The sequence below is a fragment of the Pelmatolapia mariae genome, linkage group LG17 (assembly GCF_036321145.2).
Source record: "Pelmatolapia mariae isolate MD_Pm_ZW linkage group LG17, Pm_UMD_F_2, whole genome shotgun sequence".
Classification (NCBI taxonomy): Eukaryota; Metazoa; Chordata; class Actinopteri; order Cichliformes; family Cichlidae; genus Pelmatolapia; species Pelmatolapia mariae.
In genome coordinates this window covers 13,551,630-13,574,001 of record NC_086242.1, presented here as the reverse complement: position 1 = coordinate 13,574,001, position 22,372 = coordinate 13,551,630, and the positions used below count along the sequence as shown (strand labels likewise).

The 22,372-nt window shown below is 41.4% G+C and overlaps 1 protein-coding gene across 1 annotated transcript; it reads right to left on the bottom strand.

Annotated features, from left to right (window-relative positions):
- Nucleotides 1-81: 81 nt before the first annotated feature.
- prrt4b (proline rich transmembrane protein 4b) lies at nucleotides 82-21,369 on the bottom strand. Its single transcript, XM_063460558.1, has 4 exons — nucleotides 21,274-21,369; nucleotides 14,357-15,497; nucleotides 8,222-8,344; nucleotides 82-2,725 (listed from the first exon to the last, which is right to left on the bottom strand). The coding sequence occupies exons 2-4, from the start codon at nucleotides 15,402-15,404 to the stop codon at nucleotides 693-695; spliced, it is 3,204 nt and encodes a 1,067-aa protein (XP_063316628.1). The 5' UTR covers nucleotides 15,405-15,497; nucleotides 21,274-21,369; the 3' UTR covers nucleotides 82-692.
- Nucleotides 21,370-22,372: the final 1,003 nt, after the last annotated feature.

Genomic DNA, 22,372 nt, shown 5'->3' with positions numbered 1-22,372 from the left:
AGTCATTTGTTTCAAGATATAAAAGAAGCAAACTTACTATAAAAACAAATCTTTATTAAACAATATGTTGACAAAGTTATAGATGAACATAAATAAGTTAGTAAGCTGGTCATTAATATGCTGTCTGGATTGTTTATATAGAAGCATGTGATAAATAGCTTGTGCTTAATACCAGTAGAGGGCACTGCTGCATCATAACTGCAAATGCGTAGCTTAGTGGTATGTTTTTGTTTTTTAAGCTTGAAATACTTAACTCCCATTCATTTGACATGAGAATTGATGATTTTGTAGAACTGGAAGGAGTCTGACTTCAGTAGTATTTAATAAGTGCTTATTTCACTCACAGTACTATCTATTGGAATGTTGGAATGCGATAAAATTATTTGTACAAATCAGTTCTTGTTAGATCACCACTCACTAAATGACTGTATCAAATGTCACTTGCTTTTATCAAACATGTAAAAGTTACAAATTACCATTTGGCTTTTGACATTCTTGGCACTTAGACCCTTTAATCTTTTTACCACATAACAAAGCCTTTCAAAAACTATATTTTGGCAGCTGTAGCTCTTCCATAGTGTATACACCGCTAGCCATGCACTATCAATTTGTAAAACTCCTGGACAGTCAGCTTGCTGCACATAGTAGTCACCCTAAAGTCCTCAGTATAACCCTCATTTGACCAGACTACTTCATAAATCAATAGTCTCACTGCAGATGCTCAAAGCATCGATTTGTCTGCAAACACTGATGAATTCCTCCTGGACAGATCGGTCTGCCTCTGTCGACGTGTCTAGGTCCAGGCTCTCTTGTGAGGCTGCTCCCAATGTGTGATAGTGCCTCTGTAGGTCTGCATGGCCCTGGTGGCCAGAGGATGCCACGTTACCCGTGCCGCCTTGTTGGAGAAGCTGTCGTGCATGTCTCTCTGGGCTTGCGCAGAGGACCAGCGAGCTTCCAAGAGAGGCTCGGTAGAGGGAAGAGGAGGAAGAGCTTCCCCTCCATCGTTCAGGTGATGAACAGCTGGAAGAAGAGCTCAGGGAGGGAGATGGCGGAGCACCTTCAACACCATTACCCTCAGATTCGTGTGGCTGGGGTTGAGAGGCTATCTCCACGCAGGAGGAGGTCCTATAAAGGCCAGCGTCGGCAGAGACGGGATCACAGAGTCCGTTGCTGGGAAGTGTCCAGTGCTTGTTTACTGATTGGTCACTGCACTGAAAAGGCCTAGCAGGGCTGAAGAGGCTCATGGGAAACAAGGCCTCACTGAAGAGCGCCTCATCTATGCTGCGACGTAGGTTGATGGGTGAAGGTGGACGTAGGTCTGCGGTGGAGTCACTGGTGAATGAAGATGCACCTGAAGGCTCTCTGCCACCTGTATCTTCAGGTTTTTCTGAACTCTGTAAATCCATGTCCAGGTCTCGGTAAGCCAAAGCCCGGTTACTGTGGTAGAGGAGGTCCAGGCCATTCAGACTGCTGCCAAGTCTTTCATCCACCAGAGTGTAAAGCGGGAGACTCTCAGTCTCTCCAAGTCCAATAGTGTCAACAATAGCTAGCTTCTCTTGCTGACTCAGGGTCCATTGGTAGCTTCCAGGCAGGATGGGTGACTTGGATGCCAACAGTTCGGTCCAACAACTTCCAGCAGCTGGAAGGTGGTCAGAACAATAAACTGGCTGTGCAACCACTAAGGCTAAGGTGAGACAAACCCCAAGCTCACAGAGTCTGCAGCTAAACTGGAACGCCCACCACGGCCAAGGATGGAAGACCTCCGCTCCACCCACAACACCCATTGCATTGAGCATTGCGTATAACTGAAGTCCTGCACATGCCAATGAAAACAATGCTGAAAGACACACCGTTGCAGCAGCACGATCCCACTCCCTGCTTTCAGCAAAAGGGCAGCGGTTGTAGCGCTCAGCAGGCGTTGGAGATGTGTTATTCAGGTGATAGATGTGCTTTGAGTCTGCCCGCACGTAGATATAGAACACAAAATAGGCAGCTGATAGAAAAGTTGCCAGTGCCACAAAGGTTCCCCGGGAGATGAGTGACAGAAAGAGGCACAGAGGAGGCTTTTGCTGGTAGAACTTCAGAAATGTAACTGGACCGAAAGCAGCGGCAAAATGCAGGACAACCAGGCAGGCCAGGAAACAGGGTCTCTGAAAGGCCGAGTAGGAAAGCTGCATCCGTGAGCGCATGGACAGGAGAAGGAAAACCAGACCAAAAGCTGCAGTGAGGCAGGGAAACGGTGCTTCGTAGAGCATCAGTGAGGCCTCTGTGGAGGGTAGGCGGTCCTCGTGGCCATAGGCATCATACAGGAGTGAGAAGGACCTGGTACAACCAGCAGCTAATAGGAACAGGCTAACCAGAGCAAAGTAGCCACAACCAGTTGGGCATCGCAGTGGTAAGCAGAGCAGATTCAGCGCTGAGGCAATCGTCAGCATCGCAAAGACGCAACCAGCGCCGTAAATGTGGGCCTCCCAGGCCAGGCCCCACGTGGCCATGGCGCTGTTCCAGTCCGTGTACAAGGGCACCAACATCGGTGGAGCTGGGATCAGAAAGGGGCTGCTTGACTGGTTGATGGCAGTGGCGTTTTCTGTGGGCTTAATGTCCATGTAGGTTGTGGAATCCCACGTGGTGGTGGAGCGATTACAGCCTTCTTTAGCGACGTTGGTTGAGGTGGACATCCAGTCTTCAGTATACAGAAGTATATGGGGAGTTTCAGAGGGAAGGTCTATAAAAAGAAAAAAGTATAGATGATTCTGGAACATTAATAATTGAATGAGTTTTCATAAAAACAGAGAAAAAGAAAATGCATAAACTTTGAATTGACAGTAGCTGTAAACATGTGCTGACACTTTTATATCACTTGAAAATGCACTAATGGAGTTCTAATGAGAATACACAGAAGCATTTAATAGTAAAACTATCTGAGTCAGAAAACAAATGGGCTCAGGCCCAGGATTGGGAAAGTTCTCCTAATGTGCTAATCCTGTGTAAAATCTTGTAAGCAGTTCAAACCGAGCGAGGCCCAAAAGCAGAGGTATGCATTTGTGGCTGAGTGTGGGTGTGTGATGTGAGTGTGTGTGAGTGAGATCAGCCCACTCCGAACCACAAGAGCTAGTTCTTGCGTTACGTAAGCCATCTGGAGTTTCCATGCAGCTATAGTTAATTGTGATTTTGTTAGACATGTTTTAGCACTGCAAAGGAAGTGGCTTGGCTTTGTAAATTAAGGAGTAGCCATGCATATGTGTGTTTGTATGAAATTTGCAGAGATGTCTGCAAAGCTCATCTACCCTGTACATGTTTATGCACTTCAATTACTCGAATAGGATGTACATAAGGCACTTCACACAGCATAATGCCTCACAGATGGGCAATCAGACAAACATTTTTCAGCCTTCTAGTCTCTTCATCACTGAGCTCCACATCCTGGTGCTTGTTCTTTTTCATAAAGCACAACCGACACTGCATTCACCATGAAAAAGAGCAAAACAACAACAAAAAAAGAAGGACCCATGCTAACAATGGAAGCTTATAAAGAATATGAATTCAAATGCAGCTGAAGAGAAACAGCTTCTAACTGCATATCAGGGATTTGCACACACACCCAGGATCATTAGTCATTCTGCTGCAGGCTTATCAGAGACAATAACTCCACCATAAAAATCCAGGTGCTAAAAGAGACCACAGAGACAGGGACAAACGGGCAGGATAAACTGACAGCCTATTAAATCACACAGCAGGCAGATTTAATGAAGTGCACACTCATAGATATATTTTGGAATCATTTACGTGTCAGAAAGTGATGTTTTTATTGATTAAAATATTGCCCAAGTGCAGATAAAAGGCACTCCCACTACTTTTGTCTGCAACAGTAATTGAAACGCATCTAGCGTTCACTGAAGAATCCATTATATCCGGTGGTAATGTTAAATGCCTGTTTAAGAACATGAATGTGTAGACTTTAGAACCGCAAACCCCCCAAATCTTTGCCTATAGGCCAAAGATGTCTAATTTGTTTCCTGAGTAAAAATAAAAGCGGAATTCATGTGGTTTTCTGAAGTCTTTCTCACATGTCTTTTATGGGTTATATTCTTGCGTTTCCCATCCCACCCTGTCCTGGTCACCTAATTCATTCTTTTGTTTTTGATTTTCCTTCGACTCCCGCCTGCAAACAGGGAAACTCCCATAGGTGGGCTTGTTATTTTTGAACAGGGACAGTTTTCTTTACCAAATCCACTTTTCTCTTTGACAGCCCTGAGTTTTACAAGTCTCTTCCCATGCTTTATTTTTTTGCTTTTCCTGGTGTTTTTCCAAGTATATAGATTCAATGTATGGCAGCTGCAGTTTCTATTACGTTTAATATGTCAGCGGCTCCAGATGGAAATAGCCGTTGTTTTTTTTTTTTCTCTAACGTGAAAACTCCTTTATTTTGTGCTTTCCATAAAACCTGTGTCTATATATGCGTTCATTTTGGGGTGTGAATCCTTGCATTTACATGGATTTGTAAGCTACTTGTGAACAAAGCCATCATCAGATCCCTATGAGCAGAAAAGGACTTTCACAAGCGCTTTAGCAAAAGCACCTCTCTGCTGTTTGCCTGTGTTTGTTTTGTCATTATTCACATTTATCTCCTGACCTCAGTGCTGAGTCACAGCCCCAGGTACTGATGAAAACATCAAGCCTGAGGAAATACGAGCCCACCATAGGCCCACTTCTGCATCTCTAAATGTGATGCAGCAGTTTTATTTCACACCCTGAGCTGATCCAGAGCAGCGGGCGGAAACGCAAGGATCGATTTTTGTGAGTGGTTTTGTTTTGTTTTTTCCACTTAAGTCTTGATGAAGCTTTAATAGCAAGATGCATTCAACATGGCTCTGTTACACATCTCTCTCTCTCTCTCTCTCTCTCTATCGATGATGCTAGATTATTAAGAGCAGGAAAGAGATTTAGATGTGCAAGTTTGCAGTCAGCACATTCACACCACATTCTGCTCTGCTAAGTACACGCTGTGCAACCATTAAGTCTGTTAAGCAAAATTGAACTAAACATCCTGTTCCATGCTGACATTTAATTTGCCATAATTCAGAATGACTGAATTATAAACACAAGCCCTGATGGGTGTGGAACAGAGACATGCTTTAAATTTGAAAGCGCTCCAAGCAAATTTTGATTACCTGCCTAAAAAAATGACAGAAATAAAACCACCTTTTTGACATATAACACGAAGTGGTCAAACATTTATTACTTTCATAACTGTCCCTGTTCTGTTTCATTATATTTACAGTACCCTTGACTTTTGGACTGCTAGTCTGACAAAACGGGAACGCTAAAGACATGCAATACTAGTTGTGCAGCACTCAGTGCTCAAAAAGTCAACCTCATGATGCCATTATAGGAAAAGTCGGCGCTCACTAGTGTCATTAGAAGTCATTGTCTGGGAATGTGTAATGTCTGTAACACGATATTCAAGTCTGGACAAATGTGGTGGGCTGACAAGCACTGGTGCAATGCAGCAAGCATAAATAAATATCTAAAGATTAATCAAGGTCAGCAGTAACCCTTTCTCCAGTATAGTGAAATGATAATTGGTTAACTGGTTAATTCAAACTCCATGTTGCATCAGTGCAAAATGCAAAAAACAAACAAAAAAAATCTTACAGACTCATTATTATCAAATAAAAATAAGATAAAATTATGTTTAATCTTGTAAAAGTTATCGCACTAGCAGCATAGAAACAGTCTATGTATTCGCACAGACTCCAACTATGTCATCTTATCACAGCACACAGTAGCTGTGTGGGAAATGTGGTTCGAGTATTAAACAAACACATGGCTGCAGACATTCTGAATGTGGGGGCCACTGATAAAGTAGGTGTGTTCTAGTATATGCATTATGTCAATGACCTGTGTGCCCACTTGTCTGCTTTCCAGGGCAATGACTTGGATTCCACTGAGGCAGGGCGAGTGGAAAACGTGATGGGTATTGAATGATCGCCCTGTTTTGTTTCCTCATGTCAATAAGAGTCCCATCTGAGCTGCTGGCCGACTGAGCGGCCTCGGGAGGGTTTGGTATGTGCCGGCGGCTGCACACTCTTGCCTCTGACACACTCTCGCCTCTCATGCTGGGAACCTTTTAGACAGAAAGACTTCAAGAGGTCTTTTGTGGACTCTGAGGGGTTAGAACTATCAAAAACAAAGTGTAATCTTTTAATTACTTGAGAATTGTTCTGCTTGTTGGGATCAAAGATATAAAATGAGCAGCTCTGTGAGACATACGATGGTGCTTTGAGCTCGCCGTTAATGGCTACTGTAAAATGTTTACAGTGGCAGTGCTCCCATATTTCACAATGTTCAGCATTTTTGTGTTAGCATGGCAATGTTCAGTAACAAAGCTGTGTCACCTCTGGAGCTCAGACAAAACCTCCGCACAAAGACAAGGCATCAAATCTGAATGAATGGATCATTTTCGCATCTTCTCTCGTTTATGTGACAGCTTATGTAACAATAATTATTTGCCTTCATTGCAGTAGCAACAACAGATTTCGAAAATGTGACTGCAGCAAGCTACTTGTCGTTATAGTTACTTGTGAAACAGTGCAGGTTGCTTATGGTTGTCACAAGACAGTGCCGCAAGGGAGAAGAGAGTTCAGATTTATTTGCCATTCTCTAACCTGAACTCTAGTGGGGGAGGTTTACACTCAGGATTTTATGCAACATAAGTATTTAAATCATCCAGTCGAGTTCCAAATCCACAGATGTGAACTTCTAGGTGGGGCTTGGGAAAAAAGTAGGGGAAAGTCACAAATGTTTAGAGGATTCCTAATTTTTAGACTAGTAGCATTTCATTCAGGAGTCGACCAATCCACCAACTGGCATCCCCGTAGCCACACAAAATTGAAAAAAACAAAAACAAAACAAAACATAAAAATCCTGTTTTGTACAGCTAATATTTATTTACTACCAGCACTTCAAGGTAGATAAAAAAAGGTCCTAGAGCTTTCTTAAGACAGTTCAGCCACAAAACAAATTAGCCAGCAAACCCACAGTGGGAACAATATTGGTACACAGGGCTGTATTTATGTCTTCATTGCTTTCAGCCTTACTAATAAACCCTCAAAGGTCTCACCTGGGGTGCCTCACATGTCTACCAGCTAAGATAATGAAGTAGAAGGGTTCTTCTGATGATACGTGGACTCCAGCTACCCCACACCCATCTTTAATTCACTGCATGTTGATTCTGTATCACTAAACTAAGGGACCCATGTAGTTTTCTTCTGATCGCCTTCATCTTCAATTTGGCTCACTTCAGAAAAAGTAATTTCATAGGAGCTCATGGAGAAATCCGATGCAAACTAAGGAGGGGCCAGTTGTGCTGGGACCTGTACAACAGAGGTTTTATCTCTCACTTAAACAGTTCTACACAATGCAGCAGGCCTGCTTAGACAAACAGAAGAGATTTTACGATAACTTTATGCGTAGCAGACATTCTCATTAGCACATTTATTTTATTTTATTTTTCTTTCTTGTTTTGTTTTTTTTTTGCTTTAGGGAGAACACTATTAAATAACAGATACGCACACTAGTAATATTATTGTTTCATTTACTTACTTGCGAGCCATATTCAGCAGGTGGCACATTTGAAGTCTATTTTTGAAAACCACTTGACAGTATCTGCTATTCTGGGTGAGGTAATGTGGGTTACAGCTGCTTCTGTGAAGTGGGCTGAAAGTGAATCTCTTCAAAAAATATCTGATCAGAAATCAGCTGTATATATAAAATATATAGCGGATATTGCTTTGTTATAATGCAAAAAGATGACTAATGATGATAATCATTGGCCAGCAAGATTTGTACTACTGCGTGTTTTATTTTTGTAATAGAAACTGTTATCATTGGATCAATAATTGTGTATTTTAGAAGCAGTACCTAGAAGTCTGTTCAGTGGTTGGGCATTGCTCCCTATCTGTTGGATGAGCACTTTTTCCCCCTCCCATTGGAAGCAATTAGTAGCCTCAGGCAATAGATGCAGGTAATTGTTTCTCCCAGTCTTCTGACAGATTTATACATACGCAAACATTTAGAGGATGGCTTCTGAAAGTAACAGCATGCAGACTTTTGCTTGTCCTCCTAACAGTATGACAGTGCAAACACATGCTTCTAAAATGGATTAGAGTTTTGAAGGAAGACAGTGTTTGTTTACATCTCGAGGGATGTGTTTGCTCACCTGTCTGTTGTTGCAGCTCAGTGGATGGCGTGGAAATGCCTGCCAAACTTATGTCACCATCATCGTCTGCAGTCGACTGAACCACACCTTTCTCATCCTCCTTATCCTCTTTGCCTGGCAGATCTAGGGAGACACATGCAGTTTAACCTAGGCGAGATCTCAAAGCGATCAATTTAATTAAAATAGCATTTTAAATAGCACTGGCATCTTTAAAGTAGTCTGAGTTAAAGAGATTAGCATACCCAAAAGAAAACTTAACCCTCTCTGTTCTCTGCTCAAAGCACATCTGAGGTTTAACACTGTAGCAAATGGAAGAACTATATTTCTTAACCCAGTTCTGTCAGGGATCGGCCTATCACCCACTTAGTTGTATTCAGTCATCCATAGCATAGCACAGTGGAATAGGCCTGTGTGGTCTAATTACATTGACATCCTTATGTGTATGTGCATGGGTGTGTACATCCTGGTCCACTGCAAATCCAGACTGTGTCTAGAGCTGCTGCGTTCCATAAAGGAGACAAAGAGGAAAAATGATGCAAGAAAGACGGCGAGAGAATGCTAATGTTAATAACTACACAAAAATGCCATACTGTTCTTTTCCCTTTAGCTCAGTATGGTTGAATCACAAAATATTTTCATAGTTAGCCACCCACACAGGAATTGTGTGTTACAACAGTCACAAAGACAGAAGAAAAGATTTAGGGCGCTGAATGAACCTGTTGGGAAAACCGGATGAGCTGACTATGTAATGAAGCCAGGGATACCAGGTACAGTTTTAGGCTATAAGTTCAGAATTAATATTAATGAAAAAAATACCAAATAAAGTGGAAGATAATGAGTTATGAAAAAAATCAGAACAGCTACAAGGCAATGCCTTCTATCTTAGAGACTAATCTAGGTCAAGCAGATAGTACCCGACTCATCTGTTAGTTTAAAAAGTCTTACAATAAATCGGTTTCACACAGCGAGAGCTACAGTTCAGCCAAGAAGAGTAAGAAAAAACAAAGAGATAATATAGCTCATGTACGCACCCACACAGCAGTATCTCACGCTACAAGTTTGTATTTTAAGTTTTTTGAGTTAAATTTCCAAATACTATTAAAGTGTCTTCTTTGCTTATGTTATTATATTGCGGTCTATCTAAACAAATGATTAGTAGGGAAAAAATATTGTATTTGATGAGGACATGTTACACATTACCTTTTTATTTCATTACATATGCTTGCTATGCTTGTTAATGTTTAACATTATGAGTTTTTAAAATAATAGTATAAAACTCTGTGTATGTCCTGGGCTTTTTCTCTGGTCTAGCTCTGTTTGTGGAAGCCAGGCAAGGAACAGCAAATCAATTCAGTTAAGTTTTATTTATATGGTGCAAAAATATTTATTTATTTATTTATATGGTTCCTCAAGGTGCTTTAGATTTTAAGGTGAAGACACTACAGTGAACCAGAGAAAACAGAGAAAACCCCATCAATTAGATGAACCCCTATGAGCAAGCACTTTGGTGACAGTGGAAAGGAAAAACTGTCTTTTAACAGGAAGAAACCAGGCACAACCAGGCTCAGGGACTGCATCAGTGACTCATCTAGGAGGTCACAAACATCTAAAGAACTGCAGGCCTCACTTTCCTCATTTTCCAGTTAGGGTCAGTTTGGGGTAAAAAAGTGGTTTTAGTGGTAAGGTTATCCTACTGCTGTCCCAAAGCAAAGGTTCATCTGACATTTGCCGAACACATCTAGATAGCCCTGGTATGTTTGGAAAATACTTTCTGTGGACTGATGAGTCCCATTACTTCTGGCATAAAACATTTCATAAAAAGGTCATCATAGCAACAGTCAAACATGGTGGTGGTAGTGTAATGGTCTGGGGCTGTTTTGCTGCTTCAGAACCTGGAAAATTTGCTGTAATAATGGAACCATGACTTCTACTCTCTACCAGAAAATCCTGAAGCAGAATATCCAGCCATCAGCTCATGAACTGAAGCTCAAGCTCACTTGGGTAATGCAGCAAGACAATGATCCAAAACACACCAGCAAGTCCACCTCTGAATGCCTCATAAAAACTAAATTACGGTTTTAGAGTGGCTTACTGAAAGTCCAGGCTGATATCCGACTGAGGTGATTTGGCATGAGGTTCAACAAACCTTCCAATGTGGCTGAATTAAAACAATTCTGCAGAGAAGAGTGGGCCAAAATTCCTCCACAGCGATGTGAAAGACTCATTGCCAGTTGTCAAAAATGCTTGATTGCAGTTTTTTTCTGCCAAAGGTGATGCAACCAGTTATTAGGTTTAGCGGGCAATTACTTTGTGTTGCCAGAAATGTAAGCAATATATTCTCACTGCAATTTTGTTATTATTCTGATTGTTGTAAAATTTTTCGCAGTTAAGTTCAACTCATAATTTAGATTTTTTAGGGAGCTAATGCCAAGTGTGTGTACGTCACATCTAAATCACTACAGATCTGCAGTGCAGGCAGCGAGTAAATAACAACGTCAAACAAGATCTGCTAAAAACGAGAAAGAGAGAGTGACGAGAGAGTTCACTCATATCTGTAGCTCATCACAAACTGATGACCAGCTTTTTAAAGAGACTGCTGAAATTGCAAAATAAAACAGTAGACAGTTGACAGGGATGTATGAGCTAAATATGGATGTGCTAACTCTCCACTTTATTTATTGAACAGCTCAACTTTCCACACCTCTGCTGACTTATCATGTATGCCTCTACCTAATTAGTACATCCATAATTTCCTTTGGTCTCCGTGACCTTAAAGTCTCATTCAGTTGTTTTTCAGTCACAGCAGAAAAGGAATGTCTCAGTGCCTTCCTCACCACAGGCTATAGCTTCATATAATTCAATTCATTTATGGCCACCCAAAATAAAAATAAACATAATTAGCGGCCGTGGCGAGTTTAAGTGTACCACAATAACACAGTGTATAGTGATGATGGAGCTCCCCTTTATCTTTAGCTACCAGAAATGATAAACAGGAGATGATGTTGCACTCCATTACTCTCTGGTTATCTATAAAAGCCTTGTGTGAGTTGATGAAACGAATGAATGCAATGGTTTGTAAGAAATTTACTAATAATTAGTTTCATAACAGTGGCGCAATAAAGTTTCTCATCTTGAATTTTGCTTCTAATGTGACTTACTTGCGCAAAATTGCATCACGTTGTTGCTAATTTGGTTCATCTTTAAGGCAGCTACACAGGAACCCAGAGCATCTCTTACTTTAAAATCAGTCTGGGCTAGAGTAATAAATCACCCCCATTGCTTAATATATGTTCCTCAGCCAGTTCTTTTCATGGAGTTTATTCAGCCTAAGAGTTGTGAGTCAAATCCTAAAAACAAACCAGGCTGGTAAAGCAAGTATTGTGAGAAGATTAGCATAATATGTAAGCCCCAGCAGTGTTCTCTATTTGCACTAAAGCCCATTTTCCATGTAAAATCTATAAAAGGCCATCAGATATTCATGTCACATGCTCTGTATCCATTTCCATAATCAATTACTCTGTCATTGGCCACGCTTTAGTAGTTGGGTACAGTGCTTGGATCACAGAGACAATATATCCTTGTAGGTATTAATGGAGTGTGCTAAGGGTCTAGTCTCACCAATGACTATTAGTGCGGTAATGGAAACAGGGAGGAAGGGAAAGAGAGCAGGGTAAAAGACAGATTTTTGGATGAAAATTAGCAGCAGTGGTTTGAGAAAACCAACACTTTCACCCCTCAGTTCTCTTTCACTCCTTTTCCCCCCCACTTTCTCTTCTCATAATTGACCTTGCTATGGCTGTTTTCATTGCTGTTTTATTTTTACACCTGACAGCCTCCTCAAGGGCAATGCTCCCTCGATCAATGTAACTCCCCCCCCTGTTTTTTTTTTCTTTTGTGGCGAAGGTGTCCAACACCTGAAACAATTCACCCCATGCAGCTTTCAAATAAATTACAGCACACAGATAGCATGCTCACATCAGGATAAAGTATGATAACACAGAGCTGCTATGCTGTTAGTTTCCTATTAATCTCCACTTGTGTCCTTTGGTAATGTGTAATAATTTAAACACTGCATGACTCCAGTCCACTAGCACATCAGTTAGTCTTATGTTACTGGTTTACATTTCTTTGTGAATGATCAGAAGCTTCTCAGCTGCTCGTCAGGGCATTTTCAACCTTTGAAGCAACAGCCGACATTTTTATCCATGAAACGAGGTGACAGGGGTTTGCGTCTGTACAGAGAGAAAATACATGGCCAAAAGAGAGGAGGGAGGAGACTAAATGGCAAGAAGCATGTTCAGCATCCATGAACAGCGACTGGCGAGCGGATGGTCCCACAGGAGAGGCGGTGGTTTCGCTGAGCGTGCGCTTAGAATACTGATACATGAACACAGCAGCCCTCCCCACCCACCTTCTGTGCTGTATCCCACCACACCACGCACAGCTGAAAAACAAGTGCAGACAACACTGATCACGGCAGACAAAACATAATAACTGTCAGCTTCAATACCCGCAGCCAAAGCAGACTGGGTGATATGGGATTGGGAATGGTTGCATTCCAACACTGCTGTTGCAGAAAAAAACATTCATGGAAGAACTGTAATCTCAAGATTTCAACATAACAACACTATAAACTGCAAGTATCTTGATGAAGCTCAAAAATCTATTCTCAAATCTGTAAACAGCACATGGCGAAACAATTGCATTTCAAGGTCGAAGGCTGATCTTGAGCTTTTGAGCTTGGAGAACTAAAGTGCGCAGAAAATTACAAATGAAGACATTTACAATTTTGTGATAAACACAGAAAATACAAAAACTGGAAGAAAACTACTCAAATGGCAAATTTTATGTTTTTTTAATAGGTAAGTATAAACACCGCAGCATTTAAATATTTTTGTAATTGGTGAGTATCTAAAGTTAAGTTGAAAATGTATTCAGTTAGTGGTTTAAATTAACTAAATCCAAAAAATGACATTAGGACAGTGATTCTATAAGAACATCAAGTAACACAATTTCATCCCGATTAATTTTATAACTCCTTTGCCGAATTGTACTTTATAAACAACTTAAAAATTATATTTGAAGTAAATTCCAACATTAACATATATCTGATCTATTTGCAGAAACAGAAAACAGTTGTGTCCTACACAAGCTAGGACACTGCTGTGTGTACCCATCCACCAAACAACTGCTGAGAATAATCGACTCATCATTTTCAGGACCGACCTTTGACCCCACATGATGAATGTGTCTGTACTTGGAGGAGGATCTCCCTCCGAGGGCTCGTTAAGTATTCAGACCCCAGACTGCCACCAGTGGTTGGGGGATGGGCAAGCGATAGGAAAGTATTGCCTTGGTGTCGTGTCAGGGTCTCCTGCGACATAAAGGCTACCAGAAGCTATTTCAGATTAACATCTTTCGCTTTATACGCACGAGGAGAGCAACTCCTCTTCCCCCTTCCTCACCCAGCAACCCCCACAACATTTAAACAAAATAACTTCCCTTTTCTGGTTTTAGCATAGGCAATGCTGGAGTTGATCTACTGATGAAAACACATTATAGGTGGTTAAAGAGATAATTTCTTTTAGTAGGGTGGCCCAAATTACTCACTGGAAGCAATTGTGCAATGCGAAATTAACTTGGGGTATAGATTTAACCAGTAAACAACAACACAACACTTGAAATCTCATTTTAACCACCCACAACACTTTACTCAACACATTCTGATCATTTCTTCTCCCTTGATGCTTTGGAAATATAATAAAGACGTGTCATTTTGTCAATGGTTTCAGCATGTTTTTGATTGCTTTACTTATTAAGCAACTCTCACTTCTCAAAACCATCATCACGCTGGCAGTTAGATTCAATCCATTTATCAAATGCTGAATATCGTGTGTAATAATTTTAACGATGATTTCCATCTCGTATTCAGTGACTGTTTACAAGGATTCATTTGGATCTGGGTTTTATGCAAATTTCTGACCTTTGACTTCATGCCATGTCAAACATGTCATCGATCTTTCATCTGTCTGCAGCCGTTTTGACAGCCATTTATTGAACACTAAAGACCTGTCAACACATGATTGATCACATCTTTCAAGTCAATCCAGCTACTATTGATTTAACTTTGCTTACCTCCAGTTGGTAAGTTAACCTTTTGGATCTGAGTTGTGCTTGTTGTGGATTCCAGGACTGGTTTATGATCGATCCCCGGGGCACTAGACATTACCCCTGGCTCCTCTGCCATGGCCCACGACCTGGCCTCAGTTCTGCTTTGAGTTGTGTGGACTTCTGATGTAGTGAAGTCTCCAGCTTGGAGGGTAATGCTAACAGATGCATCTTGTGGTTCTCTGCTAAATATTGTTTCTGGGGTAGCAGTGTGAGCAGCCGGCCCCACCTTGTGTCCCATGGTCAGCGCGATCTCCACAAGTCCTGGGTTTGTTGTCGTGGTTTGAGCTACTGCCCATGTCAAGGCAGTGGGAACTGTGGTTTCTGGTGCTATTGTTGAAGAGATCTCTGGAGAAAAATCTTCATTCGCCAGAGGAACACTGTGTTTCTCTTGAAGGTGTTGTGCGGTGGCATTCATGCTGGGCTCAGCTACCCATGTTGTGTCCCATGGTGGGTGGGTATGTGTTGCATTCTGTTCAGGAGCGTTAGTGCTGGTGGGACTGTTGGTGAACAGAGTGTTTCTGATAGAGACGCTTGTGGGAGAGTAGGAGTCGGAAACAAGAGTATCATTGTCGCTCAGAACTATGCTGCTGTGTGGAGAATCTGATGTTCCTGTGGGAGGTGATTTGCTTCTTATCTTAGTCACGCTGGTTAGGAGCCCCTGAGTCAAAGTGGTGGGTGACTGAGATGCTTCAAAAATGCTTTCGTCTCCAGATCCTGAGCCTTCTTGGACTTGATCATTTGATTCTGTCAGCCCTTTGGCAGGTGTGGTCACTGCAGCTACCTCTTCTTTACTATCTGAACTCCCATATAAGGAAATACCGAACGGCAATTTGGGAAGGGAAGGGAGCTTCGGCAGAGCCTGGGCCCACCAATACGAGCTGACTTTATTTTCAGGTGGCTTTTCACTTGATGCCGTTGATCCCCAGGGGGCCTCTTCGTCAGCTGCAGCCTCTCTGTGAAGTAGCAAAAAATACCAAAAGAAGAAGGCCAAGGTCCAGTGGAGGCGAAGCATGCTTTCGACAAGTGGTGCGCAGATCCGTCACATGTTGTTCTCCATTCTCCTGCTCCCTGAGATGGGTCTGGCTGGCTTGCCAGCAAATATGGCCTAGAAGACAAGAACACAGAGGACATCAGTGACACACTTTTCATCCAATCTTTGGCGGCTAAATTTGAGTTGATGAAAACTTGATAGAATTTGCATCTGTTCACTTTTTGGAAGGCGGAGTTTTCTTAGAGCATGACCTGCTTTTGAGCTGTTTTTCCAGACTGTAAAGCAAATTTTTGAAAAAAAAAAAAAAAGTATAGAAACGATGCCACTCATTACAAACGACTGCTGAAGTTAGCAGCCTTAAAAAATACGTCAGCCGCCACAAATCACAACAAGAGCTTAAGTATTATGGACACCCCACAATTAGCGGTATTCTGTCAGATGCCGTGGTCAGTATTTATGTCATGCTGTTGCTCGCATGCTCACTGTGTCGCAGCGGTTGGGCTGTTACATGGACTGATGAATTAGAGAAGGCACTTCCTTTCATATACATCCTCTTCTATAAGGAGTGGTTGAGAAATAATGTATAAGAGTTGGGTTGGGGGGAGGTTAGACTCTGAGAAGAATAGAGAGACCACTTATTCTTTTGTGGAGCATTGAATGGTTCAAAGTCACTAGCCTGTTGCCTCAGTGAAAAGACTGGAGCACCCAAGGAATTTCCCCTGTGAGAACAACAACCTGTATGCATAGCTGTACTTAACTCCCTCCTCAATAACTCCCAGCTTTGGTCTTGCTCTCTTTCAATCTCAGATTTATTTGTTCTTTAAAGCAGTGGAGAAAGGTCTTTTTGTGTGGGAGTTAAAAAAAAGCATTAATATTCACAGAAAACTGCTATCACAGTCAAGCTTCTCTACCGTGCTCTCGTTGTTTTTATCAGTCATGTCACACTTCCTCTTCATTGTCAGCTTTTCTTTTTCGCTATGACAAGTTTATTTAAATCCCTCTTTTTTTCAAAGCACTGCCTGTTAACTTTGATCTCTCATGTGTTGCCATTTTCTTTAGCACGCATACAATTTAGATCAATAAGCCACTGCTTATCCCGATGTCTCTGGATTACTTCCTCTGATCAGGAAAGCAGGGCTTTGTCCAGCCATCAACCCTTCTCTTCCCTGCCTGAAGGAATGAAATCAGCCAGAGCACACAGTCAGATGCTTAGATATGAAGACTGAGAACTGGAAGGGGGGGCAAACATGAAGCTTCCCACACACTCCCCACTTTTAGCATTTTGACTGAACAGCATGAAAATCCAATTCCAAGGAGGTGAGAATGTTTTTAGATGGCTGTGTGTTCGAGCTTGCCCCAGCCAACCTGCATACAGTCGCATTTCATGCATGCAGTGATATGAGTGATACGATTGTAGATGAATTTGGATCTGACTCTGCATGTTAGTACAACTTGTTCGCCTACATGTACTGTTCTGTAGTAGATCCACACACCCACGCTTGCACTCTCCTGAATTCTTCAAGACATTCTGACAGCAGTTTTTAAAGGCTTAGAGAAAGGGAAAAACATCTAGTTGAAGCATGGGGCAAATTATCTTTCATCCCTAGTTGCCCTTTTGTTGATTTGCTGTATAAATCATCAATTATTTACACAGCGGGTTAGTATGTATAATTTATTTTGGTTAACATTCTCACATTTCACTTTAGTATCACTTTCATTTAGTATCCTGCAGTGTGGTAAATGGGAAACTCATGTAGACTCATGTCGAGTGTAAAATGATCGCTTCCCTTAGCGTAGCGATTGCACAGTTCTCGAATAATCATGATATTTCCTATGATATCGCCTTTTCAGACCATTCACTGGAAGCAGTTGTGCAATTCAAAAGATACTTTGCTAGATCTTGGATTACACAACTAAGACATTTTTCATGCATATTCGTCAACATCAGGATTATTCTTGTATCTAACATATGTAAAATTTTAAAATTACCTTTCAAGTCATAATATCAGAGGATGTCCAGGAGATACGCAGCAAAGGTTGCATGCGTTTGAATTTGTGTTTCTAGCAACTGTGTTTCCTCGTTTTGAACTATATTTCAAAATAAACATTTTCTTTCCAACAAAGTCTTAAAGTGCCTTAAAGTTTAAAGGACCAGTGAGGCAGATGCTAGATGGGCTGCTCCATTCATCAGAAATTTGGTTTGTGGTGAGAAAATAGGTTTGTCAGAGCCAAAAAAAGAAAAGAAAAAAAAGATGAGAGCGGTGAGAGAAAAGCAATACTTAAGCAATAATTAATAGCATAAAGCAGTTTACAGGTGAGGGTAACTTCAGCCATGTAGTATTTCTTTGTGGGTGACACATTTCATGTGCATGTTCTCACATGACCTTATAAAAACTGAAGCCAAACTGAAGCTTTAAAATGTAAACAAAGCAGCCTACAAGTAATGTTCAACCACAAATTGTCAGAGTCAAATTTAAACAATCTTATAATCTTACTACAAACCACCAATTATTCCAAAATCCTACTCAGCTTGAGCTTTAATGCCACTGCCTTTAACATTCCTGTTACCATTCTTCCCCACATCAAATACACGCCTGCTGTAGGCATTGTCTGGTTTGACAGGCAGTCGAGCAAGTGGAAAGGAGCTATAAAAAAGTGGCTGTGGGGAATATGCAAGTCCCTTCTATTATTTTGCTGGCGTTTTGTCTCACTGCTCCTGACAAAGATGGTGGGGAGCCTGGCACTGTAGTGTGCTCAATGGAGCAGAGATAGAGAAAGATGGACCGAGAACAAGAGACAAGGGCAGGCGAGGAGAAGAACAACACCGTGTTGACATTCAATTGTGACATTGTTAGTCCAAGAGAGCAAACTCTGCGGCAGTCTCCTTGATGCTCATTTTAGTTTGCTGCCCAGAACCTCTTTTATTAACTCTGTCAACAGACTCCTGGCTTTCATTTTAGTCTCAGCGTGTCTGTGTTTACAAGAAAGCACATACCTCATATTTTCTCTGGGACCATTAGCTACCTGACACGCAGTCAGCTTTCAACGTGGTGCAGCACGTTTCTCCATGAAACATATGCTGTTTCTAAATTAATTGGAACTATCGCAGGACAACCCCTTCTGTTATCAGTGCACTCAAAATTTTGTTTAAGTTAGTCAAACAAGAAATATAAACCTTGTAACTGAAGTAGAGGCTTGGGTCTTTCTAGAGTGATTGAAATGGAGAGACTCTATAGCGAGGGGAGTCGCGAATAGAGATGAATTGACTGCAGCCAGCGTCATTACTATTTAACAAACCCTCTATGAGCGCGGGAAGGTCTGAGGATCAATGACATAGTCCAGGATAATGGAGTAATTTACCTCCCTGCAAATGGCTACTGTTGTGTGTGATAGTTGTTTTTTTCTGAGTCTGCTGTGTGGGTGTACATATTTACAAGCCCTAGTTTTCACTCTAGTATTATTTCCATGGTTATGTGTAGGTGCAATAGCATACAAGTGCACGTGCGTCCTCCCACGTGCCTTTGGGCCCTCTGTTTTTTAAATGCAACTCCATCTCCCATCTAAAGAGCAAACTTAAGTATTAAATTTGAAAGGATTTTTTTTTAAATCTTGGGAATTAGAAAGCTTTCCATATCAAGCAGGCACTGAACAACGTGTGACTATCAAAAATTTGTGTTATTGTGCTTTAGAGCCTCCTATGCAAATATTCTGATATTTTACCCTCCTTTATTATCTTTCACAACTACTATATTGTCTTTGCTCATGGTGTGTAATAATAATTCTGTGGCATTAAATGCCATAACAATACTGCAAACTAAAAAAAAGGAAATGACTCAGTTAACTTAACTTGCAATTCTGCTTCCATAGTAGCGTTTCAACATCTTGTGTGTGGTTACGTCGCCATGATGCCATACTGTGTTTTTATTCAAATTAGCAGTGACTGGCTAATAACTGTGGCCAGGAAATAGTAACCTTTTAGGCAAAGCAAAGTTTCTGTCTTCACAGTAACCTAGGTCAACCACCTGCTGACTGTAGTCTTATGTTTACAAAAGAGCACAAGTGAGAATTTTATTAAGATTCCCAGACAATTTTTAAAAGAACTGTCGTTAACTGCACAACCCTTTTGCCTTAAATTGCTATTACTGATTGCACAGAGCCTATAGAATAGTGACAAAACACCTGTGTTGAGACTGGTTGCCTCTAAGCTCCGGCAACCTTTACAAAATCCAGTGATCTTCTACCAAACTGAAGGGTCGATTGCACAACCAGCACAGGATGGGGATGGTGCTTTTGTTTTTCTTCTGAGAGCTGTTGGCAGCTTTCTTTAGGCGGCTGAAATGGGCGACACTTAAACAACCAGAGTAACTGTTGTTGGAAGAGGCAAAGAAGTCAGACACAGTGGGAAGCAGCATTAAATCTGCATTATTTCTATTAGATCAGGAAGTAAGACAACTTTCCTTGTGATAAACCTAATATAGACATTATAAACAATCATTCAGTATTTGCAGCAACACAGGGAGAGAAGTGATAAATCTATAAGCAAGCGCTTATGTGAGCTTCAGTATCTTCCTCAAGGACATACAGACTACAGGAGTTAGGGATCAAACCATCAAATCTCCTGAGCTACAGTTGCCCCTGTTTAATTTTAATCTTTCTTCATTTGTCATCATTTTAAAATAATTTCTCCATCTGTTGTCCTACACTGTAACTAATGTGTTCGCAGCAACATGTGCACAAATGGAATTGTGCAACCAGTCAATAGTGCCTGGACATTATTGACCATAATGAGAGCTGTTCTCATGTCTAAGAATAGCTAAACCCATCCACATGTGTCCAAATAGGCAGCATCATAAGCTGGACTCCCAACCGAGTCCCGTTGGCTTGACAACCAAACAACATCCTGAGTCACTGTATTTACAAACAAGATTAATTCCTTGCTATTTTCACCTGCAGGGCTTCCACTTCCACATCCACTTCCACTTGCAAGGGTACTCTGATAGCATTATCTTTTGGTTCTGGCATTCTTTTTCTAATGTATTTTTCTAATGTATTTTTCTAATGTATTCTAAATACCACCTCTTTAAAAAAAATCCCAGTTTGACCAGCCCTGAGATAGATCTCATCAATCTCTTGATTGAGAATGACATTGTAGTGGGTTAATGCTTGTGTTAGCTCTAGAGCTGATGAATGCAGTGAACCCGCTTATTATAGAGGACGCTTTCAAACACAGGCTTTCCACAGGCTGCCTTTGCCATGGTGACAGCTGAAGCCAAAGACGTCTTGTTAATCCCAGGAATTTGAGCACCTTCTGGATTACGCTGTTCGGCTTCTTGGAGCGTGTTGCTCTCACATGTAAATGGGCAGTCTGACACACAAACACACACACACATGCACATTCAAAAAAACAATCGATTCTTGCAAGAGCATTTGCTGGTTTGCTAACTCCAAAACGCACATACATACATCTGTACACCCTTCTAAAACGAAGTGAGTGAATATAGATACAACTGCTAAACGAAATCACAAGAGTGAAAATTGCAGATGCCAACATCTTTATATGTCAGATTTATCCAGATGCCTCACTGACAGGAACACACATACACATATATTTAGCCCTTACTCATCTTTGAAATCCAGATGTTAGTAAGAATCTGCACACCAACATCAACCACAACCCCTCCTCTTATATATGTTTGATGAAATCCAGTATGTTTGTGAGTATCAGTGTGTAAAACTGCAGCTAGAGTGTGCATACCAGCATGCAACTGCCTGCATTATAGGAGTCATATCCACACATCCCTTATTATTGGTCAAGACCACCTGATTAAAATACACATACAGAGAGAGACAGAGGGAGGAAAAGGACGGTGAAAACATGTCAGGTGCTTACCCGCAGATGTATGAAATAAGATCCACAGCCAGCGGTGTTCGAGTGTGAGTGCTGCAGGCGAGATCGTGTTTCTGAGCCTATGTAGGTTTGCCTGTGTGGAACAGAGTTCCAGTCTCCCACCCTCCCTCCCACTTGCTCTCGCTCCCTCTCTCTCCCTCTCTCTCTCTGTCTCTCTGTATTTTTCTATCTCTCTCACTCTTTGCATCTGTAGTCCACTGTGTGGCCACCATCACAATGCCTGTGGTCACACCTCACTGGGCAAATTGTTCAGCGGAGATGACCCGCAGCCGTGGACAAACACACATGCTTAAAAATGACAGACGCAGCCTTTAACATACATGCGCACACACGGGCAAAAAGCTGCCAGTATCCAGTTGCAGCAGTTTTTAAGGCCAGAACTAATATCACTGACGGTGCTGATGGGGACTTTTTTTTTCCACAATCACAAGCACACAGACTCAAAGCACGTGTTCAGATTATGTTAAGTTCTCAGTGTCCTCAAGCTGTCCTCAAGTAAAACCCAAATGTGATCTGACATCCTTGTAACTAAGGTGTGAGGAGGTTTAAGGTGTGAGTGGGATTACAGCAGTCTCCTTTGTAACAGCTTGACCCATTCAACCACTTTGACCTCCTCCTCCTCTTTTGCTCTCTATTGACACTTTAATGTCAACGTGTGTATTTAATGATGTTTTAGTATTATATCATTTCTTGGCAGGATAAACTCACCTGGTTACACAATGACACTGCTTTAACAAAATACATCTTGTGCAGAAACACGAGAGAGGTGGATACAAATTGTAAACAAGTCGAACAGTTTACCACATTTTCCTCAAACGTTTTTGAAGTTGCCACTATTTTCTACCCTACATTTGTGAGCTGTAAATGCCAACAGAACTCTCACATCTGTTCATTTCCCTGCTTTTTTTCTCCTCCAGCATTGCCACATTTCCAGCCACATACCTCAGCAATTGATTTGGCTTGTAATCACATGTTTAGGTCCAAAACCTCTTTCAATATGTGCACTTTGAAAGATTCTGTTTGTGTTAACTAAAGAAGTAAAACAGATGTTTACTGTTTTAATTAAATTTTGTTGCAGGTC

Bases quoted from the DNA above. Each gene is read 5' to 3' on its own strand.
- prrt4b (XM_063460558.1), bottom strand. From the start codon at position 15,404: ATGCTTCGCCTCCACTGGACCTTGGCCTTCTTCTTTTGGTATTTTTTG. The intron at 8,345-14,356 runs GTAAGCAAAGTT...GTGTCTCCCTAG, and splicing joins GGTTAACTTACCAACTGGAG to ATCTGCCAGGCAAAGAGGAT. The intron at 2,726-8,221 runs GTGAGCAAACAC...TTCTTTTTATAG, and splicing joins TGAGCTGCAACAACAGACAG to ACCTTCCCTCTGAAACTCCC.